The sequence below is a fragment of the Pipistrellus hanaki genome, assembly GCF_964339955.1.
Source record: "Pipistrellus hanaki genome assembly, chromosome: 16".
Lineage (NCBI taxonomy): Eukaryota > Metazoa > Chordata > Mammalia > Chiroptera > Vespertilionidae > Pipistrellus > Pipistrellus hanaki.
In genome coordinates this window covers 37,482,625-37,503,139 of record NC_140518.1, presented here as the reverse complement: position 1 = coordinate 37,503,139, position 20,515 = coordinate 37,482,625, and the positions used below count along the sequence as shown (strand labels likewise).

At 44.2% G+C, this 20,515-nt stretch overlaps 1 protein-coding gene across 1 annotated transcript; it reads right to left on the bottom strand.

The window, feature by feature from the left end:
* Positions 1–1,266: 1,266 nt before the first annotated feature.
* On the bottom strand, positions 1,267–18,452 carry LOC311610851 (phosphofurin acidic cluster sorting protein 2-like; the record flags this gene model as incomplete). Its single annotated transcript, XM_084862362.1, is given in 5 exon segments — positions 1,267–4,080; positions 4,084–4,449; positions 12,423–12,533; positions 12,948–13,054; positions 18,209–18,452. Coding segments are annotated over 5 exon segments (3,642 nt in total).
* Between the last annotated feature and the right edge of the window lie 2,063 nt (positions 18,453–20,515).

Genomic DNA, 20,515 nt, shown 5'->3' with positions numbered 1-20,515 from the left:
ATACTACGAGCCTGTACAGTCTGGTGTAACTGAATCGCTACCGACTAGAAGGAAGCTCTGGAGTGCAGTCGTGGGATCTGCTCTGTGCACTGGATTATGGTCAGTGCCTAGAGACATATCGGTAACTGGCAGACTTCTGATATATTTGCTGAATGAGTGAGCCCAAACCAGCCCCATCACAGATAGCTGGGAGAGACTGGGCCCCACTGCTCAACCCTGGGGTTTCTGTTCTGGCTTCACCCAGGACAAGACCAATAACAGAATCTCCAGTCCCTTTATGACATGAGGAAAGAGGCCTCGAGAAGAATCACATATGAGGAAGAAAAATGACCAACTAGCACAGCCCACAGCCCCCGCTGCAGGCCTATCCACTGTCCAGGCACCCAGAGAAAGCTTTAGGGGAACACCCTGCAGGGTCCCTACAAAAATCCCATTAGGATGCTCCTTGACTCACCTCATGTTCTTAGAAACAAACACTCAGAGGGATGCAGCGATCTGAGAGGTCACAGCCAGCAAGTAACCAAATGATCACCGTGCTATGGAGAGGCAGGTTGCTCACCTTGTCAATAGCTGGTCCAACACCTGTTGCATGGCAGCAAACGTTTGGTGATCACATGAAGAGGTGGGGAAGAAGGTGGGTCGCTGCCCAGGAAGGAGGGCACTGGTTTGTCCAGCCCGTGTGCCTGTGGGTCTACACCATGAAGGTCTTTTTTTGTTATTTTATTCCATGAGGCAGGAGTTCATTGGGAACCATAAGAAGACAGTGCTGGGGCCACTTGGCTGGTTGGCAGCTGGGGTTCAAGCCTGGCTGGCTGGACCCCATGTTTTTCTCAGGATGCCCCAATGGGAGGCCAGCCCTTTGCCTCTGGCAGCCCAACTCTGAGTCTGGGCACAGGCTGCAGCAAAATTCTAGGGTTAAGCAGGGCCCTGGTTTCCAGGAAAGATAGGTCTCCAAGGCCAGAACACTTCTCACTGAAAATGGTGGGGATCCTGAGGCTAAAACACACCTTCCACAATTCTCCAGTTCAACAGTGCCCACCTGACCTCCCACTTGAAGGAGTGTTCTGGTTATTAAACAAAGCATTTGGAGGTCGCAGTGGGGGTAACCCTCTTAGGTTCCAGACTGTGAACAGCACATCTAACTAAAAAGAGTTTCTCTGTGTTTCCAGGGTCTGTGACTGTAGTAAACTGAACTGTTAACAGAAAAGCAGCTGAGCCCTTCGGGGCTTGGCCCAGGCAGGGTTAAGGGCAGGGGGAGGGGGAGGGCTAGAAGGTGGAATTGGAGTGTCCAAAGATGACAATGGGGAGGTGCTTGACATGGGAGGACCACTGGGCTGCCAGCTGGAAGAACTTCACGTCGTCCCACTCCACGCCATCAATGAGGACCCGCTGCCTGTTCTCCTGGTCCTTAGCTGAGCAGACCAAGCGGCCAATGCCCTGGATGCACTGGCTTTTGGACTCCAAGGCCTTGCCCTTGTCTTTCTTGGGCAATAACATCACCTTTTTCTTCTCCTTGGTGACCACAGTCACGGACATAGCGGGCGTGCCTGCATCCTCGCCACTGCTGGGCAGCCTGCTGACCTGGAGAGACCGGAAGGTGCACTGGAGTGTGTTTTTGGTGGTAGGCAGGTCTTCCTTCTTCCCATTTCTCTTCCTATTTGTGGGCTGGGCTGCCATCCAATAATCCACCTGTAGCTCCATCAGCTCAGCACTGACACCCTGGATGGAGGAAGGTAGGCCTCCACTGACTGATGAGGAGAAGGTTGAGTTGTGTGAGGCCTCCCTGGCGGGGGACAAAGGCATGTAGGAGCATGAGGGGACCGCATCATCTGTGTCTCCTGACATGGCTGAAGTTGGTTCCACTATTTCAACTTTCACTGCCCCCACAAAGGGAATGAACTTCTGTGAGGACATCTTGTTCGGGCTCTTCGGCTTAGAGATGAGCATGGCCTCTGGGATGGGCAGCTGGTGGACACAGTTGGCCCCTCTGATGTACTCTGTGATTCTCGACACAATGTTCTTCACAAAACTCTGGGTCTCCAGATGGTTGAGCATGTCCTGCCAGGCCAGGTCCTGGAAGAAGTTGTTGTAGCGGTGATCCACAGAGCCCAGGTAGCTGGCCACAGGGTGGGAACCCAGTGGGATGACCAGGAAGCGCATGTAACCCAGCCAGTCAGGGTTCTTGTTTGACAGCTGCTCCACAAAGACCCGCAGCACGGTGCTGAAGTAGTGCTGAGCCCCTGCCACTGTGATCTTCACTGGCATCGGGGCCTGGGTATTGCAGTCGCAGTATCTTTGCATCCAGGAGATGATGAAGCTGAAGGCCTCCTGGACATCCACCATGGAGCAGGTGCACACGATGGGCAGCGTGTGCTGCTGCAGGACTTCCGACAGGAACTGCCCCTGCCTGTCCGAGGTGCTGATGAGGATGATGTTCCTGGGCAGATAGTCATTGGAGATGAGGATGTTGTTCAGTTGATCGCACATGGCCTTCCTGGGGATCTGCACGTGGCTCTGTGGCACTGGGCAGCTCTCCTGGATCAGGCTGTTAGACGACTCATTCAGGGACCTGCACTGGCTCCGGCAAGTGGGCTGCTTCCCCTTGGAGCAGCTGGAGGGGAGGACCAGAGACTCAGTCTTGGTGGTGTGCCTGCTGGGTGGCAGCTTCTTAGTGAGCTTGTCCTGGGCAGAGGTCTCTGCCTCTGGGCTGTCCTCATGCTGTGCCGGCTGCTCCTCAGGGTTGGGCATGCTGTGGGCCACCCAGTCAGAGCCGCTGTCACTTGACAGGCTGTCACAGTATGACCTGAGTTTGGGCCTGGGCTTGCGGGTGCCTAGGACTCCGTCGTCCTCCTCCATATCTGGGCCACTTGACAGGCTTTCAGAGTATGCCATGAGCTCAGGCATGGGAGGGGTTAGGAGACGGTCATCATTCTCCTTATCTGAGCTACTCTCACTTGGGTTCACCAGTCTGTAAAACAGATCAGCCACATCCTTGTCCACATCGGGGAATTGCACTTCAGGGTCCTTCTTTGTGTCCTGGACCTCCTCCGTCATTTGGTACCTGTGTAGCCAGGCTTCGACTTTCTGCTGATAGTTCTGTTGCCTGGTCATAGCCCTCCTTCTTCTTATCGGCTTCTTGACTAGGTCATGCCTGTGAGCAGCATTGTAGCTGACCTCCAGCTTAGAGAAGGCAATCTCAGAGTCTCCTTCAGAAAAGTTATCTGCCTTGGTGCTCGCTGGCAAGGCTCTGTTCAGGTGGCTGACGGGCTGGCTCGATAGAGGGAAGACACAGGTCTTCTCCACCTTGGTGGCAGGGGTGCTGTAGGCCATCAAGTCAGAGACACTGCCACTGAACAGCTTTCTGCCAGTGCCCTGGGCCTTCATGGGCATGTTGGCCAGTCCAGGAGGCTCTTTCTGCCTCCAGGCACTGTGTATGCTTGTCATCTCCATCTGCCAGCTGCAGCGTGCCAGGCCTTCAAAGTGTTGTCTTGTCTTGGTCTTGGTGTTGCTAAGGATGATGCCATCATCCTCCACATCTGAGCCACTGTCGCTGGGATTATCAAGGTTGTGATACAGAAGATCCAGTTTCTCTTCTACTGGGACATGCTCTGTAGGGTCCTGATCTGAGTCTAGGACCTCTTCTGTCATGTTGGACTTGGGAAGCAGCACCATCACTTTCTGCTTCAAGTTTCGTTGCATGCATGGCTGCTGCTTTTTGGACTGACTCAGGTCAAAGTCATCTTCTTCCAGGTCCTGCCTGGGTGTCACATTGTAGCTGGCCTCCAGCTCAGAGAAGCTTTCAGATTTCCCCTCGATGTAGTTATTTGTGGTCTTGTCCTTGGGGCTAGCCTGCATGGTGAGGTCCTTGTAGTTGATGGGCTGACTGGACAGAAAGGAAATCCAGATCTCAGCCACCCTGATGGAGGACTCCTGGATGCTGCTGCTGAGGCTCAGCACCTGGACACCCTCAGGGGGTCGCTGCATCACCTCAGTTATGTGGATGGCACCTGTGGCCAGTGTCTTGTAGCCCAGGGTGATCTGGTTGTTATTGCACTTCCTCTGCTGCAGCATGATCTGGAGCTAATTCCATTCTCCCTTGAGGAAGTGTGGGTACTGCAGGGAGAAGGTCAGTGCCAGGTCTGTCTCCACTTGTCCACTAGTGGGCAGCACAATTTCATGGGATCTCAAGATGCCCTTGGAGCCCTGCATCTGCACTGCTATCACCATGGTGATGGGCTCCTTCTCCAGCTCCTTCAAGATCACCAGCTTCTTTAAAGTCAGGCTGCACAGCCTGAGCACGCAGATGGGGCTGGAGCAGTCCACCTCCCAGGTAGAGAAGAGGTTCATGGGTACTGGGGTGCTGAGCACGGTGGGTGAGCAAGCCAGGCCAGCAGGTGATGAGGAAGCTGCAGCTGCTTGCAGCATACAGGTACCTGATGGTTTCTCCCCCTGTGGTGGGACAGAGGAGGAACATGATTGGTGGCAAGAGGTGGAACACTGTGATGGAAGGAGAGAATGGATGAAAAACGGTCACATGCTTGACTGTGACTAGCACAGGTAAGGCCTGCATGGTGGCCTTTCAAACTCAGAGACCTAAATTAACCACAAAGTTGGCCTGAAGTTAAAACTTGTTATCTAAAAGCAGTTTATGGCTTGTGGTCATGTGCTAGGCCAGTATCTTCCCTGACAAAGGTCAATCTTCACATTCACTGAGCATGTCTATTGTCTTTTGGCATCTATAATAACACACCTTTGTAATGTCAAAGGAATTTTCCTTTTTCTGGACACCTCCAAGTGCAGGCACTGCTCTGTGCTCTGCAGAGATCACAGATCTGCTCATTGCTATTGAGTTCATTGCTGACTGCTAACTAGCCTGTAGGGACTTGTATAAGGGAGGCATGTGTCTATCATTTTACTTTTTATCTAATCTCAGGGATTTCCCTGCTTTGCTTTCTCCTGCCTCCCTAAACAATGAATTCCATGTAACCCACATACATCTCTCCTGTTTTTTATAATTTATAAAATAAGATGCAATACTGCCATTCTCTAGAGCACTACCTCAATACATTAAGATTGTGTTTTCTGGCAATTCTCGACAATTGGGCTCCAATAAACTCACAAAAACTCTGCTCAGGGATGAATGCTGCTTACATTGATATTTACTTGGCTTCCTGCGGCAAGACTCCAATGAAGCTCATCAGGACCAGCCTGCAGGCCCAGACCCGGTGCTCAGACATAGCAAAGGGCCCATTGGCCTGCCAGTGCCCTGCCTGTCAGGTGAATTTGGCTAAATTGTCCCTTGGATCCTAAATATTTATTTGCTTGTGATACAGGGTCTGACTATATTTGAGCTATATTTTCAAATCTTCAAGGTGGAGCTAAGGTTAAAAGTTGACAGAAGAAAGGCTAAGGAGAAACAAGAGGAAACATGGGTGGCTGGTTTTTAATTCTGGATTTTCATTTGGATTTGCTTTTCTAGAGTCTGACCAAAATAACCTTCACTGGATAAGGGGTTCATCCTCCTCTAAATGTGGATCTCAGCTGTTCTTAAGCAACTAAGAATCTTTGTGGAGCTGTCAGAGATGATTCCTCACACAAAGCAGGAGCCCCAAAGGGAAATTCGAACTCAACTGTAATTCAACTGCCTGGCTGTTCTGGGGGAGAGCCCATAGGGTGTGGTCCACCAGCATTCCTAGCCCTTCCTCTGGCTCTTATTTTTATTTATTTATTTGTCCTCACTGGAGTATATTTTCCGCATGGACTTAGATAGAGAAGAAGTCAGGAGGAAATACACAGAGAGAGAATTAGAGAGACATATAGATTGGTTGCCTCCGCCACACGTTCCCGTAAGGGCTGGGGATCTGCAACCCAGGTACATGCCCTTCACCTGGAATCAAACCCAGGACCTCTAAGGGCCTGCATTCTACCCACTGAGCCAAACTGGCTAGAGCTCTTCAGGTTGCATTAGATAGCTGGGTGAGAAGCTGAGGCACATGAGAGGGATGAATGAGACTCGAGGGGTGTGAGTATCATGGAGCCAGAAGCTGTACACTTTGACCCACTCCATAACATCGCTAGAAAATTTTCTTAGACTCTGAAGATATAAAACAACAACAAATACATCTATAGCCGGCACCGGTTTGGCTCAGTGGATAGAGCATCGGCCTGCGGACTGAAAGTCCAGGATTCGATTCCGGTCAAGGGCATGTACCATGGTTGCGGGCACATCCCCAGTGGGGAGTGTGCAAGAGGCAGCGGGTCGATGATTCTCTCTCATCAATGTTTCTAACTCTCTATCCCTCTCTCATCCTCTCTATGAAAAATCAATAAAATATATTTAAAAAAACAACAACAACAACAAATACACCTATAATTAACATGGGAAACTGTGCCTCCAAGGCTGGGAACTCCCAGACTCCAGCCCTCATTAATATTCCTGATAGGAAGCCATTTATTGCAAGTGCTTTACAGAAATGGGAAGATTTAACTTCAAAATATCAACTTAAAAAAATGGCCAAAATAAATTATTTCAGGAAAAAATAACACTTGAAAAATGCTGGCCCCAAAATGAAAATGATTAAATAGCATGCATACCTTGATTTGGAAATCAGAAGCTTCCAAGAAGAAGCACAGATAAATTCTCATTTAAAAAAAATAGCAATTTCAGAGATTATCTCTGAACTCTCCTGAAGCTAATAAATGCTAACACCCCATCCCCCTTCTATAGCAAGTCCACTACATCTTTTGCTCTCTAAGCTTCCTCGTCCAGATGTGTTCTTTTCCTTCCCTTCTTCCTTCCCCTTCTATCCCCTCCACTGCCCCTCCCTACTGACTTAAGGGAAAATGAGGACAGGAATTCCACCAGCTCCCTTTGGAGAGAAGCTACCCTCAGCCAGAGCAGAACCAGCCATTGTTCTGGATTTTCTCTATGGCCCTGACTGATTCACAAAGAAATTTAACTGATAGAACATGCAATCCTGGCTATTCTAACTTATCCCCATTAACATACTCCTGGTTTCTGGGAACAAAAGCAACAGAATTACTAAATGAGGTTGTAAGAAAACTCTTGTAGAGAAGTCTGCCCACTTTAAAGATGATAGGAAACTGAAATAGGATTTAGAAAAAGTAAACAAACACAAACAAGCATAGGGTTGCTCCAAGAGTGTTTCCCCTTCTCTCTGATAGTTTGGGAGAATTTGAAATTATCATAAAAAGGGGAGTCACCAAGGCCCCTGTAGATACTGGGCCTACTTTACTTGATCTTAACTGCACCCAACTAATTGCTTTCTGCATTGGACTGAAGCTTCTGTACAAATGTCTGCTTTTTAATCAAAATCTGTTTCCTTTCAAATAGGGAATATTATGGAACAATATATATATATACATATATATATATATATATATATATATATATATATATATATATATATATGGTTTGCTAATCAAATTTGCCCCAATTCACCTGATAGGTGAGGGTTTGTTTTTTTTTTCTTTTATATGAAATCAGTGATACTTACATATTCTTTTTCCAGAATAATTAGGATACTTATATATTTAGAATAAACGAACTAGATACTGAACCAAAAGGGAAATTAATTATTTTAAAGGAAACTTCCAGGAGGAAACTAACCTTGAGACTGACCAAATGTTTGCTAATCATCTTTTATTCATTATTATCTCCCAGAAGAGCCTGAGGGATGGCTTCACAGGATACCCACCCTGCTCAGAATGGCCCCAAACAGCACAGACACGTGCAGAGATGCCTCTAACACTTGGCTTGCTCATATGTCTCTCTATAGATGGGAAACCAGCCCTGAGTGACCTGAGAGTCCTCTTTTGGGTACATATTCACCAAATGGGAGAAACTTGACCCTGAGTCCCTCAAGAAAGAATGCAATCTTCTTGTGTTACACCACCTACCTGGTCCCAATATAAAGTGCCTGCTAGAGAGGTTTGGCACCATTAATTTTAAGACTATCATACAGCTAGGACCTGGGAGATGGACAGAGGTTTCATATACCTCAAAGCCTTTATACTTCTCAGAGGTATGTGCTTTCTGGAAACTAGGAAAATGTACCAAATAGAAAGAAACATTCCAAAAATAAGTGAATGAATTTGTCAGTCCCTTGGCAATATTTGGGTGGCAACCCAGTCCCTGAGGTATGAAAATGACTATCCTTGTTTTACAAATGAAGGTTTCAAGGGGCCAGAGGTTTGGCTCCAGAAATAATTCAAGGCCCACCAAATCCTTTTGCCTTCCCCAAACCTCCCCTATTCATTTCAGAGGCTTGTAGATAATGGACTTTATGCAACCAAAGTCCCAGTACTTTGAAGAAAATACCTGAGTTCACCAAGACATCTTGTCTAGGCCATTTATAAAAATACAAATCTCTGGAAGATATGTCTTATCCCAATAGAAAAAAACACCTTACCCATTTGCAAAAATCACTTTAGCTTATTGCAACTATTTCTTTCATACTTACTAAGTTTTAATGAAAGTTATTGAATATCTAGAAATAACATAAAATACTACTAAAACATTGATTGCTAGACAAATCTTAAGTTCACCTGCTTTTTTTCTTTTTTTTTTATTACAGAAGGTCTGTAAAATGCATTTGGAACTGTTGATGTAATGTTTTGTGCTTTGTTAAAGGTGTGATTCTTGAATGTGAGAGTGCAATTAAAATATGTGCATCAAAGCCAATCTAAGGAATGCTGGTTGTTCACTTTTGTGCTTATCATTGGAAATTAAAGCTCCTAAGAGTTAAAAGTTCCAATTAAGTTGGAAGCAATTATATAGTTGTGATAATAGAAGGCTTGAAGTATGGAGAGTCATATTTGAAGGAAAAGGACAAATGCAAGTTTCTCTAAGGATAGTTATTTCTGAATGGGTAAGAAGGTTTGTGAAAGTTGAGGAAAGGTCTGTAAAAGGAGGTATAGGCTATAAAATTTTGTGAACGTTTTATATTTAAAAATTCTTAAATTTTCTCTGTAAAAATTAGTAATTCAAATTATGTGTATAGTCTTTATGTGACATGTGTTTATCTATTTGTTATGAATGGTGAATTTTCAGCTTCCAGGAGGCATTACTAGCATATAATCTTTTATTGGCCTAAAAAGATTAAATACTGATGTAATTTAAGGTGAATTCTGTAGTCTGGACAAAATATTTAATATTAAAACTGTTTTTAAGTGTGATTAATGTCTTTTAGAATTTATTTCGATTTACAAAAAGTCCAGGCCATAAGCTTTTGTGTATGTATATTTGCAACCTTCCCAAAGTTTCCATTTAAAGAGACTTTCTGAACAGAAGATGGCTTTGAGTTAATTCCAATGGGCCCTGGAATACCTTTAGGATTTATTCTCTATCCTTATTAAAGGAATGTTTTAAACTAAATTAGGCCTATTTTGTATGCTTGAAATTACATGGGAAACTTTGCTCAATTAAAAAATAAAAATGACTTCTATTTGGGTACATATGCTTTTATTAAAATGGATGGTCTAAAGATTTCAACCTGCCATATGAGAGAGTTACAAAGATTCAAAGAAAAGTTCAAATAGGAAACTTTCAGGTGTAACATTGACACCAGTCCAGCCAAGAGGGATGGTTCCCTGTGAGGGTGTCTGGCAGTGGGACTTCAGATATTTGTGGTGCAAACATTGCAAGTGTATGAATTATTTCCAATGCTCAGTATAAGAAGCCATGAATAATGTTTTAAAATCTTGCATATTATTTGTTCTTTTTATATTGAAATTATGATTTGAATCGAAATATATATGCACTTACATATTTTATAATTTTCTCTCTCATTTTACAGTAATTATTATTTTCCAAATATTATTGTCTTAAAATGGTACAGCTTACTAAACAAGCAAAGTTTTTTTTATCAATTGCATTATAATCAAATCTATAACCATGCCACTTTGTTTTGTCATTCATAGATAATTATTGTCTTACTCTGATGCATTTTCAAATGTCATATCTTTAGAAAAATCCATGAAAAGGATTCTGACTTACTCTAAATTACAGGTTTCTAAGCAGGTCATATCTTTGAACTGAATGAAAATATATAGAATTCTAAGGCATAACTGAACTCATGAAAATACTGGCAAATAAACAGAATAAACAAAAAATGGGTATTGGATACATGAAGTGAATATGATTATTGTTTGTATGACCCTGTTTAAAATATTGCTGATTTTTAAATCATTCTGTTTCCCAAATATAAAAGCAGACATTCTACATTACTATCAATGACTCAGTAAGAAGTTATAGGTAATGATAAATAGTGACATTCATTTCACAGTACTCCCAAGAGACAAAGACTTCAAAGACCAAAACTTACAACCAGGAGATTTTTGATTATTGATAAACACATTAATTAAAGACTCTCTCCAACATGTTAAAAGGGACTTTATCTTATCAGGTGCGTAACCACAAATGGACATCTGTTTCTGACACTGCCTCCATCCACCATGGAGATCAAAGACTTTTCAAGGATGAGAAACCACTGGCCATGGGGGCTGACAGCTAGCCCAAGAAGTCAACAAGACCTGGACACTTAAAATTACTGCTGCTCAAACCTTGTTCTTATATCACTTCATTGATATTGGTTGAATGTACATAAAATAATTTTATATTATTATTATCCTCTTTATGGTTTCCATATGAAAACATTTCCCCAGGCTGCTCCCTTATTACATATGAAAAGTTGAATTTTGATACCTCCTAATTTTTCCCTCCTACTAGACAATGATATTCTGATGATCAGTTATGATAATGAAAGAGTAGAGAGTCTTATAATTCATTTGGCCAAACATAGCATAAACACAAGGGACAGTGCATGAAGGAGGAAAACATATACTTATCTTAATAAACAATTATGATAATACATGTAAAGTGATTTTTAGTTGGCTGGGATGCTTATTCCCCTCAGTCTAGCACTAGACATTTTCTATTCCTAAATGGTGTTACTGCTTTAATACTGTTGCTTTTGTTCCTGGTATGTAAATGTTATACTAGATGCAAAATACCAAAACTTAAGACAAGCAGCAAAAGCACTCTGCTCATGGTAGCTCAAAATTTAAAATTGATACAGAATATTTTTTAACAAATACATTTCATGACCTCCCATTCACCTACCTTTTATTTTAAATAATAATAAAAATTCCACCTTGAATAGCATTTGAGTTTATTTAAGGTGTTGCCTCATCCCCAATGATCCATTGTTCAGCAAAACAAAGCACTAACACTGATCATCAATGCATAGTGTGTATTGATTTATGAACAAAAGGAGGATGTGTAGACAAAAAAAGGGGCCACATGCTAACCTGACTAGGTCAGGGAAGTCCTGCGTGGAGGTCTTGCAAATTCAGAGACTACAAAGGATGGTCTGATATTAAAACCCTAACTAAAAGGCACTCATGGTGGGTAGTCATGTTGTAGTCTGGCATCTTCCCTGACAAAGGTCAATTTTTACCTTAACTGAGTCAGTGTACTGCCTTTTTGCATCTATGATAACTTAGCTTTGGATTATCAAAGGAATTTTCCTTATTTTGGACAATTCAAGCACAGGCACCCTGAGAAGACCACAAATCCCTTCCTTGTTATTGAGTTCATTGTCAACTTAAGCTATCCTACATCCACCTATGGAAAAGAAGTATGTGCCTATCATTTTACCGTTTATGCAATCACAGAAATTTCCACACTTTGCTTTCTCCCCTCTCCCTAATCTATCACCCATGGATTTCATGTGACCCATATAAATCTGCACTTTGCTTATAATTTATAACATAAGGCGCAAAATTGTCATTCTCCCCTGTGTCCTCTCAACCCATTGAGATTTTGCTCGCCCGCATTGTCGACACTTCGGTTCAAATAAACACACAAAACTTTTTCACAGCTTTGCACATTTTTCACATTGATAAGAGAAAAGGTTCTTCACATTGATAAGAGAAAAGTAGAATTGGAGGTGAGGAATATGAAACACATTAGTATCTTAGGTCATTTTCTTAGCAGGGGACAGACAGCACATGCTTTATTAAGTGTCACCCATGTGATTTCTGACAAAACATCCCAATGTAAGATGAGACACAGAGGCTTTTCCTGGGGTGGAGGGTTGGATATTAGGACATGTGGTTATGTTCGGGGTGGCTTCCGTTGTCATGGCAACAGAAGGAGATAAGGTCCAGGTCCCACAGCAATGAAGACATGGATCACTGTGATAAGCAGTCCCCACCCTGGTACAATGTGCAGTCCAGGGAGGACCCAGCTCCTGACCTGGAGGAGATGGGGACCCAGATTCCTTTGGAAACTGGATGCTTAGAGGGATCTCAGGGGAGTAGCAGAGAGCCTTCTGGTACCCAGGTCCCGTTGACTCCCTGGGGTTCTGAGTTTGGGTCAACTGGGCACCTACACTCACCCTGAGGTCATGCTGCATACTTGTGGGTATATCAGGTATCCATGCCTCCTGCAGGGGCATGGAGTTGAGGACCCCATTTGTCAGCTCCGGTGCGTTCTCCTGTGCAGAGCTCTGTAAAGACAGTTCCCAGTCACCAGGGGAAAGCCTCAGAACCCTGTTTTTGTAAGTTCTCTGTCTCTGTGACCCTCCACTCCAGACATGCACACATTGTGATCTGCTGAGACCTCCACTGGTGAAGAAAATGTGTGACAGCCTGAGGGCTAGGACTCCATTAGCACAGATAAGGGACCCCTCTGGAAGCCCATCTCCAACTACCTGTCCTGTCCTGCCCTACCCTGGAGTGTGATCAGAGCAGGACCTCCAGATTATCCGCTGCCCCAAGAGCTGTTCCTTCTCTGGGGTTCTCTCTTAAGGTCCTCTTCCCACCACATGAAGGGGAGGCATGTGGGCTGCACAGGGATGGCCCACAGAGGAGGCTGGACTGGTGTGAATGGGTCTGACCCAGGCCACCTTCTCTTACCTGACGGGATTTTCTTGAAAAAGGCCAGAGATGTCGGGCATGAGTGTTGAACTATCTACAGAGTCTGGAACAACTCTCTCTGCAGGGTCTTCGGGAACCAGAGTCTCGATAACTGGGAACACAAACGAGAACATGTTGAACTGTCAACCGTCTCTTGCCAAGTGAGTGGCAGTTGGGCAGTTGCTGGAAAGTGGGTGCCTGGTTACAGGGGTTCCAAGTTCTATTAGGAAGTGACCTCATGTCCTGGGATTGCCCCCCCTCCCAGGTCCCCTCACTTAATAACAGCTATAGATAGTCCTGTGAGCTGCTGACTGTTCACCCACCTTCTTCGTGAAATACCAACAGTATACACAGTGACACCACAATACCCTCTCCACAGCCCCTAGAGCAGAGGTCGGCAAACTCATTAGTCAACAGAGCCAAATATCAACAGTATAACCTTTGAAATTTCTAATTTTTTAAACGTAAACTTCTTCTAAGGCCACTTCTTCAAAATAGACTTGCCCAGGCCGTGGTGTTTTGTGAAAGAGCCACATTCAAGGGGCCAAAGAGACGCATGTGGCTCTCGAGCCGCAGTTTACTGACCACCACCCTACAAGTTCTGGCTGCAGCCAGGGCCCCAGATTTGAGGAGACAGACCTGGGCTCAGACTCAACCCCTCATTCTTACCTCTTCTTGACCCTGGATAAGTCACTGTACTTTTCAGAGCCTGTCTCTCTCCTGCCTGCAAAATGGGTTATTGCAGCGTGTGCTTCTTAGCAATGTTCAGGCTCATGAGGGGGAGTAGCTATCAAGTAGGAGGAAGACTGTCACAGGCAAACGTGTCTCCAACCTCTTTTTTTTTCCTATTGTCACCTCCTCGGTCTCTGCTGTTCTTCTGTCTGCACACACACACACACACACACACACACACACACACACACAAGAGTTAGTGCTAGGTTGTATTGGGTACAACCTGAATCTCAGTGATTTGCAGCAGCAAAGGTTAATTTCATAGCCATGTGACTTCAGGGATCTGATGGATCTAAAAAGAGTCCCTGTCTTTTGGATTGTTCATCGCTTTTCTTCTTGTAATGATGGGAGTAAGGACTCCCAAGTTCTTCTATGTCAGAGTGGAAACCAGAAGTTGACATTTTATTTGACAATGGCCTGTGGTGGACATGACTTCTATTTGCCCCTTTCTAACAGCTCCAATTTCCACACCCAGCTGGTTCTGGAGAGTGTGGTTCAGGGTCCCAGAGTGGAGGTATCAGCACATCTCACTGGCCTGGCCACAGTAATGATGGATGGATGTGGACATGTGACTTCAGCGAGTTTAATAAGATTCTTTATACTAGTGACCAGAAGAAAATTCTGGATGTTCTCAATTAAATTGAGCAGCCAATGAGTGAGAGAAAGAGACAGAGCTGTTCACCTGTAATAGTTGGGAGCCTGTGGACTGAAGGGTCTTGGGTTTGATTCTAGTCAAGGTTACATACCTCAATTGCAGGCTAGATCCTTGGCCCTGGTCTGGGCAAGTATAGTAGGCAGCCAATGTCTCTCTTTCTCACATCTATGTTTCTCTCTCTGTGTCTTCCTCCCTCCCACTCTCTCTAAAAACCAAGGGAAACTTATCCTTGGATGAGATTTAATTTTTAAAAAAATTAGTGAAAAGAATGGCAATGCCACTTGCATTGAAACCTCATGCATGTTAGCTGAATTCCTTAAGGTTTGTTTTTTTCACTTGAAAGATGAGTTGCAAGAATAAAATTGAATAATAAAGTGCTTAACAAAGAGTTGGCATGTGGTGGGCACTCAATATATATTGCCCATTGCTATTATACACTACAGGCCCGATGCACAAAATTTGTGCAAGGAGCTTGGCCCTCGCAGCTGCTTGCAGCACCGGCCAGCCCTCGCAGGCCCGGCTTCATCAGTAATGTCATCCAGACAGTCATTCCTCTGTTCGGTCTAATTAGTATATTAGCTCTTTATTATATAGTATATATGTATGTAAACAATCATCAGGTGGAAATACAAAGTGTGACATCAACAAAATAATCTAAAGCAGTAAGATATTAACAGGAATTGCCCAGGGACTGCCAATGCTCTGTTTCTCCATTTAAGCATAAATGCACGGACTTACTGATTTCTGGAAAGGAGGAACTAGGCTGAGAGGGAGCATCAGGAGCACCAACCAGGTCGCGCACGAGACTGCCTCAATACTCCCATCTGTGTCCTCACTAATGAGGCTCCTGCTCCCTCCAGGTTCCTTGACTCAGATGCTGCATTAATCACTAGGAAGGTCTCTGCCATCCCATTTAGTGAGTAAAAGTTGGATTATTTGGAAGATCTCTCAGAAAACCTGTTCCCCATCCCAGGTATGGGTCTCCACACGGTGAAGGAAAATAATTGGTAGGGATGTGGGTGTTTGCTGTTTTGATTTTTGTTTTCTTGGTGCAGGGCTCCATAAATCATATGCCTCAATTCATGGCACCTGGCCACCACCATTCCTTGCAAGATATCTTCTTAATTGTATTGTCTTTTATTACATGTAATTTCCATTCCTTTATTCTCCTTCCATAAAGGTAGCCACTGAAAAATAGGGATGTGCACTTGAATTCGTGTCTCTGTATGCTTGTGTGATTTATATACACACAGTGTTGTGCTATAAACCCCATAGTGTTTCTTACTTTCTGTGCTAACACTATAATATTTATGATCCACTCTGCTTGCTATGTGGATACTCAAATCCCTGCTTCTTTTATCTTTTTCCAAACCATTCTCTCTACACACAGATGAATTTTCTTAGTTTAATTCAAACCCTATCAATTTCTAGCTCGAAGCATTTAAAGAACTTGCCATTACTGTTAAAAAAATAAAAAAGGAAACTAGCCTATGAGGTCTACTTGTCGGCTCCTACATACATCTCCAACCTCAACCAGTGTCCCTCTCTTTCCTCTGCTCCCCACACTTCAGCCATTCTTGCTTTCACTGAGTTTGTGGAATTCACAAAGCTCTTTCATCTCAGCGCCTTTTCCTTCTCCCCCTTCCCCACCTCATCTCTTGGAAGGGCTTCCTCTGTCTCAGCCTTCAAGCCTCTCCTAACTGTGGACATTGGTGCGGCCCTTTTGGAGAGACTTTGGCAATAGTATTCATCTAGGGCCAGGCTGCCTGGAAGCAGTGGCTCCTGGGAACTGGGACAGAGTTTAGTGAAGGAGTGACCTCAGAGGAGAAGATGGAGGGAGGTGAGCAGAGATGTGGACTCAGCACATTACGTTCAGCCTGGTCTTGAGAGGGGATCTGGAACATGAATTGTACCCATTGAATGAGTCCCATTGGAGGTAGGGAGTCAGGCTTGTTTACCTGGTGCCAGTCATCACTGGCCTCTGGCTGAGCCTACATCCCAGGGCAGTGGAGCGGGAGTGCCTACCTGAGCAGCCAACATCCACAGCAGCTGGGAGGCGGGGATGGCTGAACCAGCCAGTGAAGTTGCACCCACTAGTAAAAACTAAGGTGTGCATGGCCTTCCTGCTAGAAATTCATTCTTAGCAACATACTCTAGAGAATCTTCATCCACGTGCCCATGAAGAAAGATACAAGAAAGTCCATTTAAGCATTGTTTATAATGGTAGAAAACTGGAAATAACCTAAATGTCCTTCAACAGGAGAATAAAGTAATCATAGTAAATACCTATTAAAGCCGTAAAATAAATGGATTTGAGCATGTGTAGCAAAGTGGACAAATCTCAAAGCATGATTTGAATGAAGAAGCAAGTTTCATGGTATATTCTGATGATGATATTGAAATAAAATTTCAATAATGCAAAATCAACACTAAATATAATTTGTGTATATATAACTTTCGAGTAAAATTATAGAAACCTACTTGAGGACAAGACAAAGTGGATGATAGTAAGTAAGTCTGGGGAAGGAAAAACTGGGATGGAATCAGGAGTTCAACTGTCTCCCAACTGTCACCCTAATGTTCTACTTAAAGACACACAGCAATGGCAGCATTTTAACATTTAGTAGTAACACAGGTGATTATATTTTATTCCACATATATTTTATTCTTTTACATTTAGTCCATAATATTCACATTTTCAAAATTACAAAAATTATTCACATGGCTGTATGTACACCTACAGTGATATTTTGCTTCCCCCTCGAACTCCCCACACCCCATATTATCTTTTTACTTACAAATGACAACAGAAGGAAGTACACAGACCATCGATTTTTCCTTATCTAGGCTCCATCACAGCACTTTGCCATGTTTCATCATGTCACATGAGTTTGTTAGCCATACTGTTCATATACAATACAATTAACATCGCATGAGGATGTTTATGTCAGCAGGAAAATACTCATAAAAAAATCTAATGTTTCTGAGATGGAATTGACAGGATTAGGTTTGGGATCCCACTTATTCCAGGTGTCTCTTTGCTATGTATTCTAGCAAATATTTCCAGTGGTCCATTCCCACCCAGTGATGCTGATATGAAGAACCACGTTCATGCTCTTAAACTCTTAGGAATATATTTTGACACAGCATGCTTTTTCCTCTGTGTCCCAGCCGAGCAAATGTTATTCATAAAGTGATCAATTCAAGCTTGAGAATGAGAGGCCTATGTTATAGATTCTCCTACAGTGATTCTTTTTGTTTGTTTTTGTTTCCTATGGTGATTCTTAATGCTCTCCAGACTTAGCAAAATCATGTATATACTAGAGGCCCAGTGCATGAAATGCATGCATGGGTAGGGCCCCTAGTCCTGACCAGCTATCAGGGCCAATCTGTTGGGCAACAGGCAGGGCGATTGAGGGGCCTCCACTGGCACCCACCTTGGCTGGCCTGGTGCCACCAGCTCGCCAGTCCCACACTCTTTACCTCCCCCCCTCAATGCTGCCACCAGTCACCTCCCTCTGCCGGGCAACTGGCTGGATGATAAGGGGAGCCCCCGCTGGCACCCGCCTTGGCTGGCCTGGGGCCTGCAGGCTGGGGGCAGCTCCTGGTGTTCACATCATAGTGACCAGTCTTCCCACTGGTCATTGTGCCACCCTAGGCTACCAGCTGGAATAACTTCACGTCATTCCACACCACACCTTTGATGAGGACCTTTTTGGCCCTGCAGACCAGGTGGCTTATGCCCTCCATGCACACTGGCTTCTGTGCTCCATGACTTTGTCCTTGGTTTTTGGGTTTTTTTTTGGTAAAACCAATGCCTTCTTTTTCTTTTCCTTGGTGCCACCATCATGGACATGGTGGGTGTTGCTGCAGCCTCACCACTGCTGAGCAGCCTGCTGACCTGGAGAGAGTGGAAGGTGCACTTGAGTGTGTTTTTGGTGGTAGGCAGGTCTTTTTTCTCTGTGTCTCTCTTCCTGACTGTGGGCTGGACTGCCGTCCGGTAATCCACCTGAAGCCCCATCAGCTGGTGCCTATGCCCAGGCTGGGGGAGGTGATAAGGATGTGTGAGGCCTCCTTGTTTGCCGCAGACCTGTAAGGAGTTCTCCACCATGTTCTCCAGCATGTTACAGTATATAGGAGATATCCACCTGAAAATGGTCAAAACACAGTTTTCTTTGCGTGCCTAACCTAACTTTTTAGAATGCAATAAGAATTAGAAAAATGCCAGCTCTACCATTAAACTGAATAAATGGGAAGCATATCCTGATTTGGAAATGAGGAGATTCTAAGGAGAAGCACAAATTCTTTTTTAAAAAGAAAGGAATTAGAAATTTTAGAGACTGTCCTTGAACTCTTCTGAAGCGAATGAATGCCATCACCCCATATTCTCTCTTCTCTAGCTCCCCCACTATATCCTTCACCCTTTCCCTCCTTTCTTCCTTCCCCTTCAGTCCCCTCCACTACCACTCTCTATTGACTTCAGGAAAAGTGAGAATAGGAATTCTACCAGCTCCCTTTGGAGAAAAGCTTGTCTCAGCAAGAGAGGAACCAGCAATTGTTCCTGATTTTCTCAATGACCCTGATGGGTTCACAAAAGCATTTAACTGTTGGAACTTGTAATCCTGACTCTTCCAATTTATGCCAATTAGAATACTTCCTGGTTTCTGCAAGCAAATGTAACACAATTACCAAAAATGGTTTGCAAGAAAGTTTCTGTAAAGAAGTCTATCCACTGTTAGGATTACAGAAACTGAGATAGGATTTAGGAAAAGAAAACCAAGAAAAACAAGCATAGGGTTGACCCAAGGGTGTTGTGTCCCCTTCTCACTGATAGTTTTGGGAGCAGTTGAAATGATGTAGAAAGGGAAGCCAATAAGAACCCTGTAGATACAGGGGCTACTTGATTTGTTTCTAACCACATCCAACTAATTGTCTTCTCCTTCAGAGTAAAGCTTCTGTACAAATGGCAGGAATATTTAACCAATATCTGTTTTTTAATCAAAACCTATTTCCTTCCAACTAGCGTATATATATCTCACCAGGCAAGATGGCCATTTCCTCAGTATTGAAAAGGAGCTCAGATTTGGAACCCACAGAGGTGCACCTCTGTCCACAATTCATCCAGGGTTGAGGGAGCTGGGTCCCTGTCTCCTGAGCTCAGGCTTACTAATATGCAGTTCTGAACCCAGCCTCAGTGGAAAATTGGGAAACTGACCTCAATAGAGTGGCAGGTGCTGCCAAATGTACCTGACATTTGTAGTCCAGAGTTCAGGAATGTTTAGGACTGCCAGGCCAAGGTCCAAACTCTCCTACAGAGTTGGTCTCCAAATTTACAAATCCTGACAGATTGCCTATTCCTCAGTATCCTGGGACCAGGGGGTGCTTTGTTCTGGGACACACACACACACACACACACACACACACACACACACACATGATCTAATGACTTGGCTGGAATTAGAAGAAAAGCAGACACAGAATAGGAAGAAAAAAGAGGCTGGAGGCATTACTGACAAGTGACATTTCTCCTCCTACTTTATAGCTACTCTTCACATGAGCCTGAACATCCCTCAGAAGCACATGCTACAATAACCAATTGTGCAGGCAGGGAGAGATGGGCCCTGACAGGTACAGTGTCTTATCCAGGATCAAGAAGAGGTAAGAATGAGGGGTTGAATTTGAACCCAGGTCTGTCCCCTCAACTCTCAGACGCTGACTGCGCCCAGACCTTCTAGGGCAGTGGTTCTCAACCTTTCTAATGCTGGGACCCTTTAATACAGTTCCTCTTGTTGTGGTGACCCCCAACCATAAAATTATTTTTGTTGCTACTTCATAACTGTAATTTTGCTACTGCTATGAATAGTAATGCTTTTATATGTGTTTTCTGATGGTCTTAGTTGACCCTGCTAGTGATTCTCAACATGTGGGAACCTCAAGCTGTAGAGCCTAAGACCATTGGAAAACACAGATAGTTACATTACGATTCATGAACAGTAGCAAAATTACAGTTATGAAGTAGCAACGAAAATAATTTTATGGCTGGGGGTCACCACAATATGAGGAACTGTACTAAAGGGTTTCAGCATTAGAAAGATTGAGAACCACTATTCTAGGGGCTGAGGAGAGGGTGTGTGGGTGTCACTGTGTATACTGTTGACATTCCATGGAGAAGGTGAGTGAGCAGTC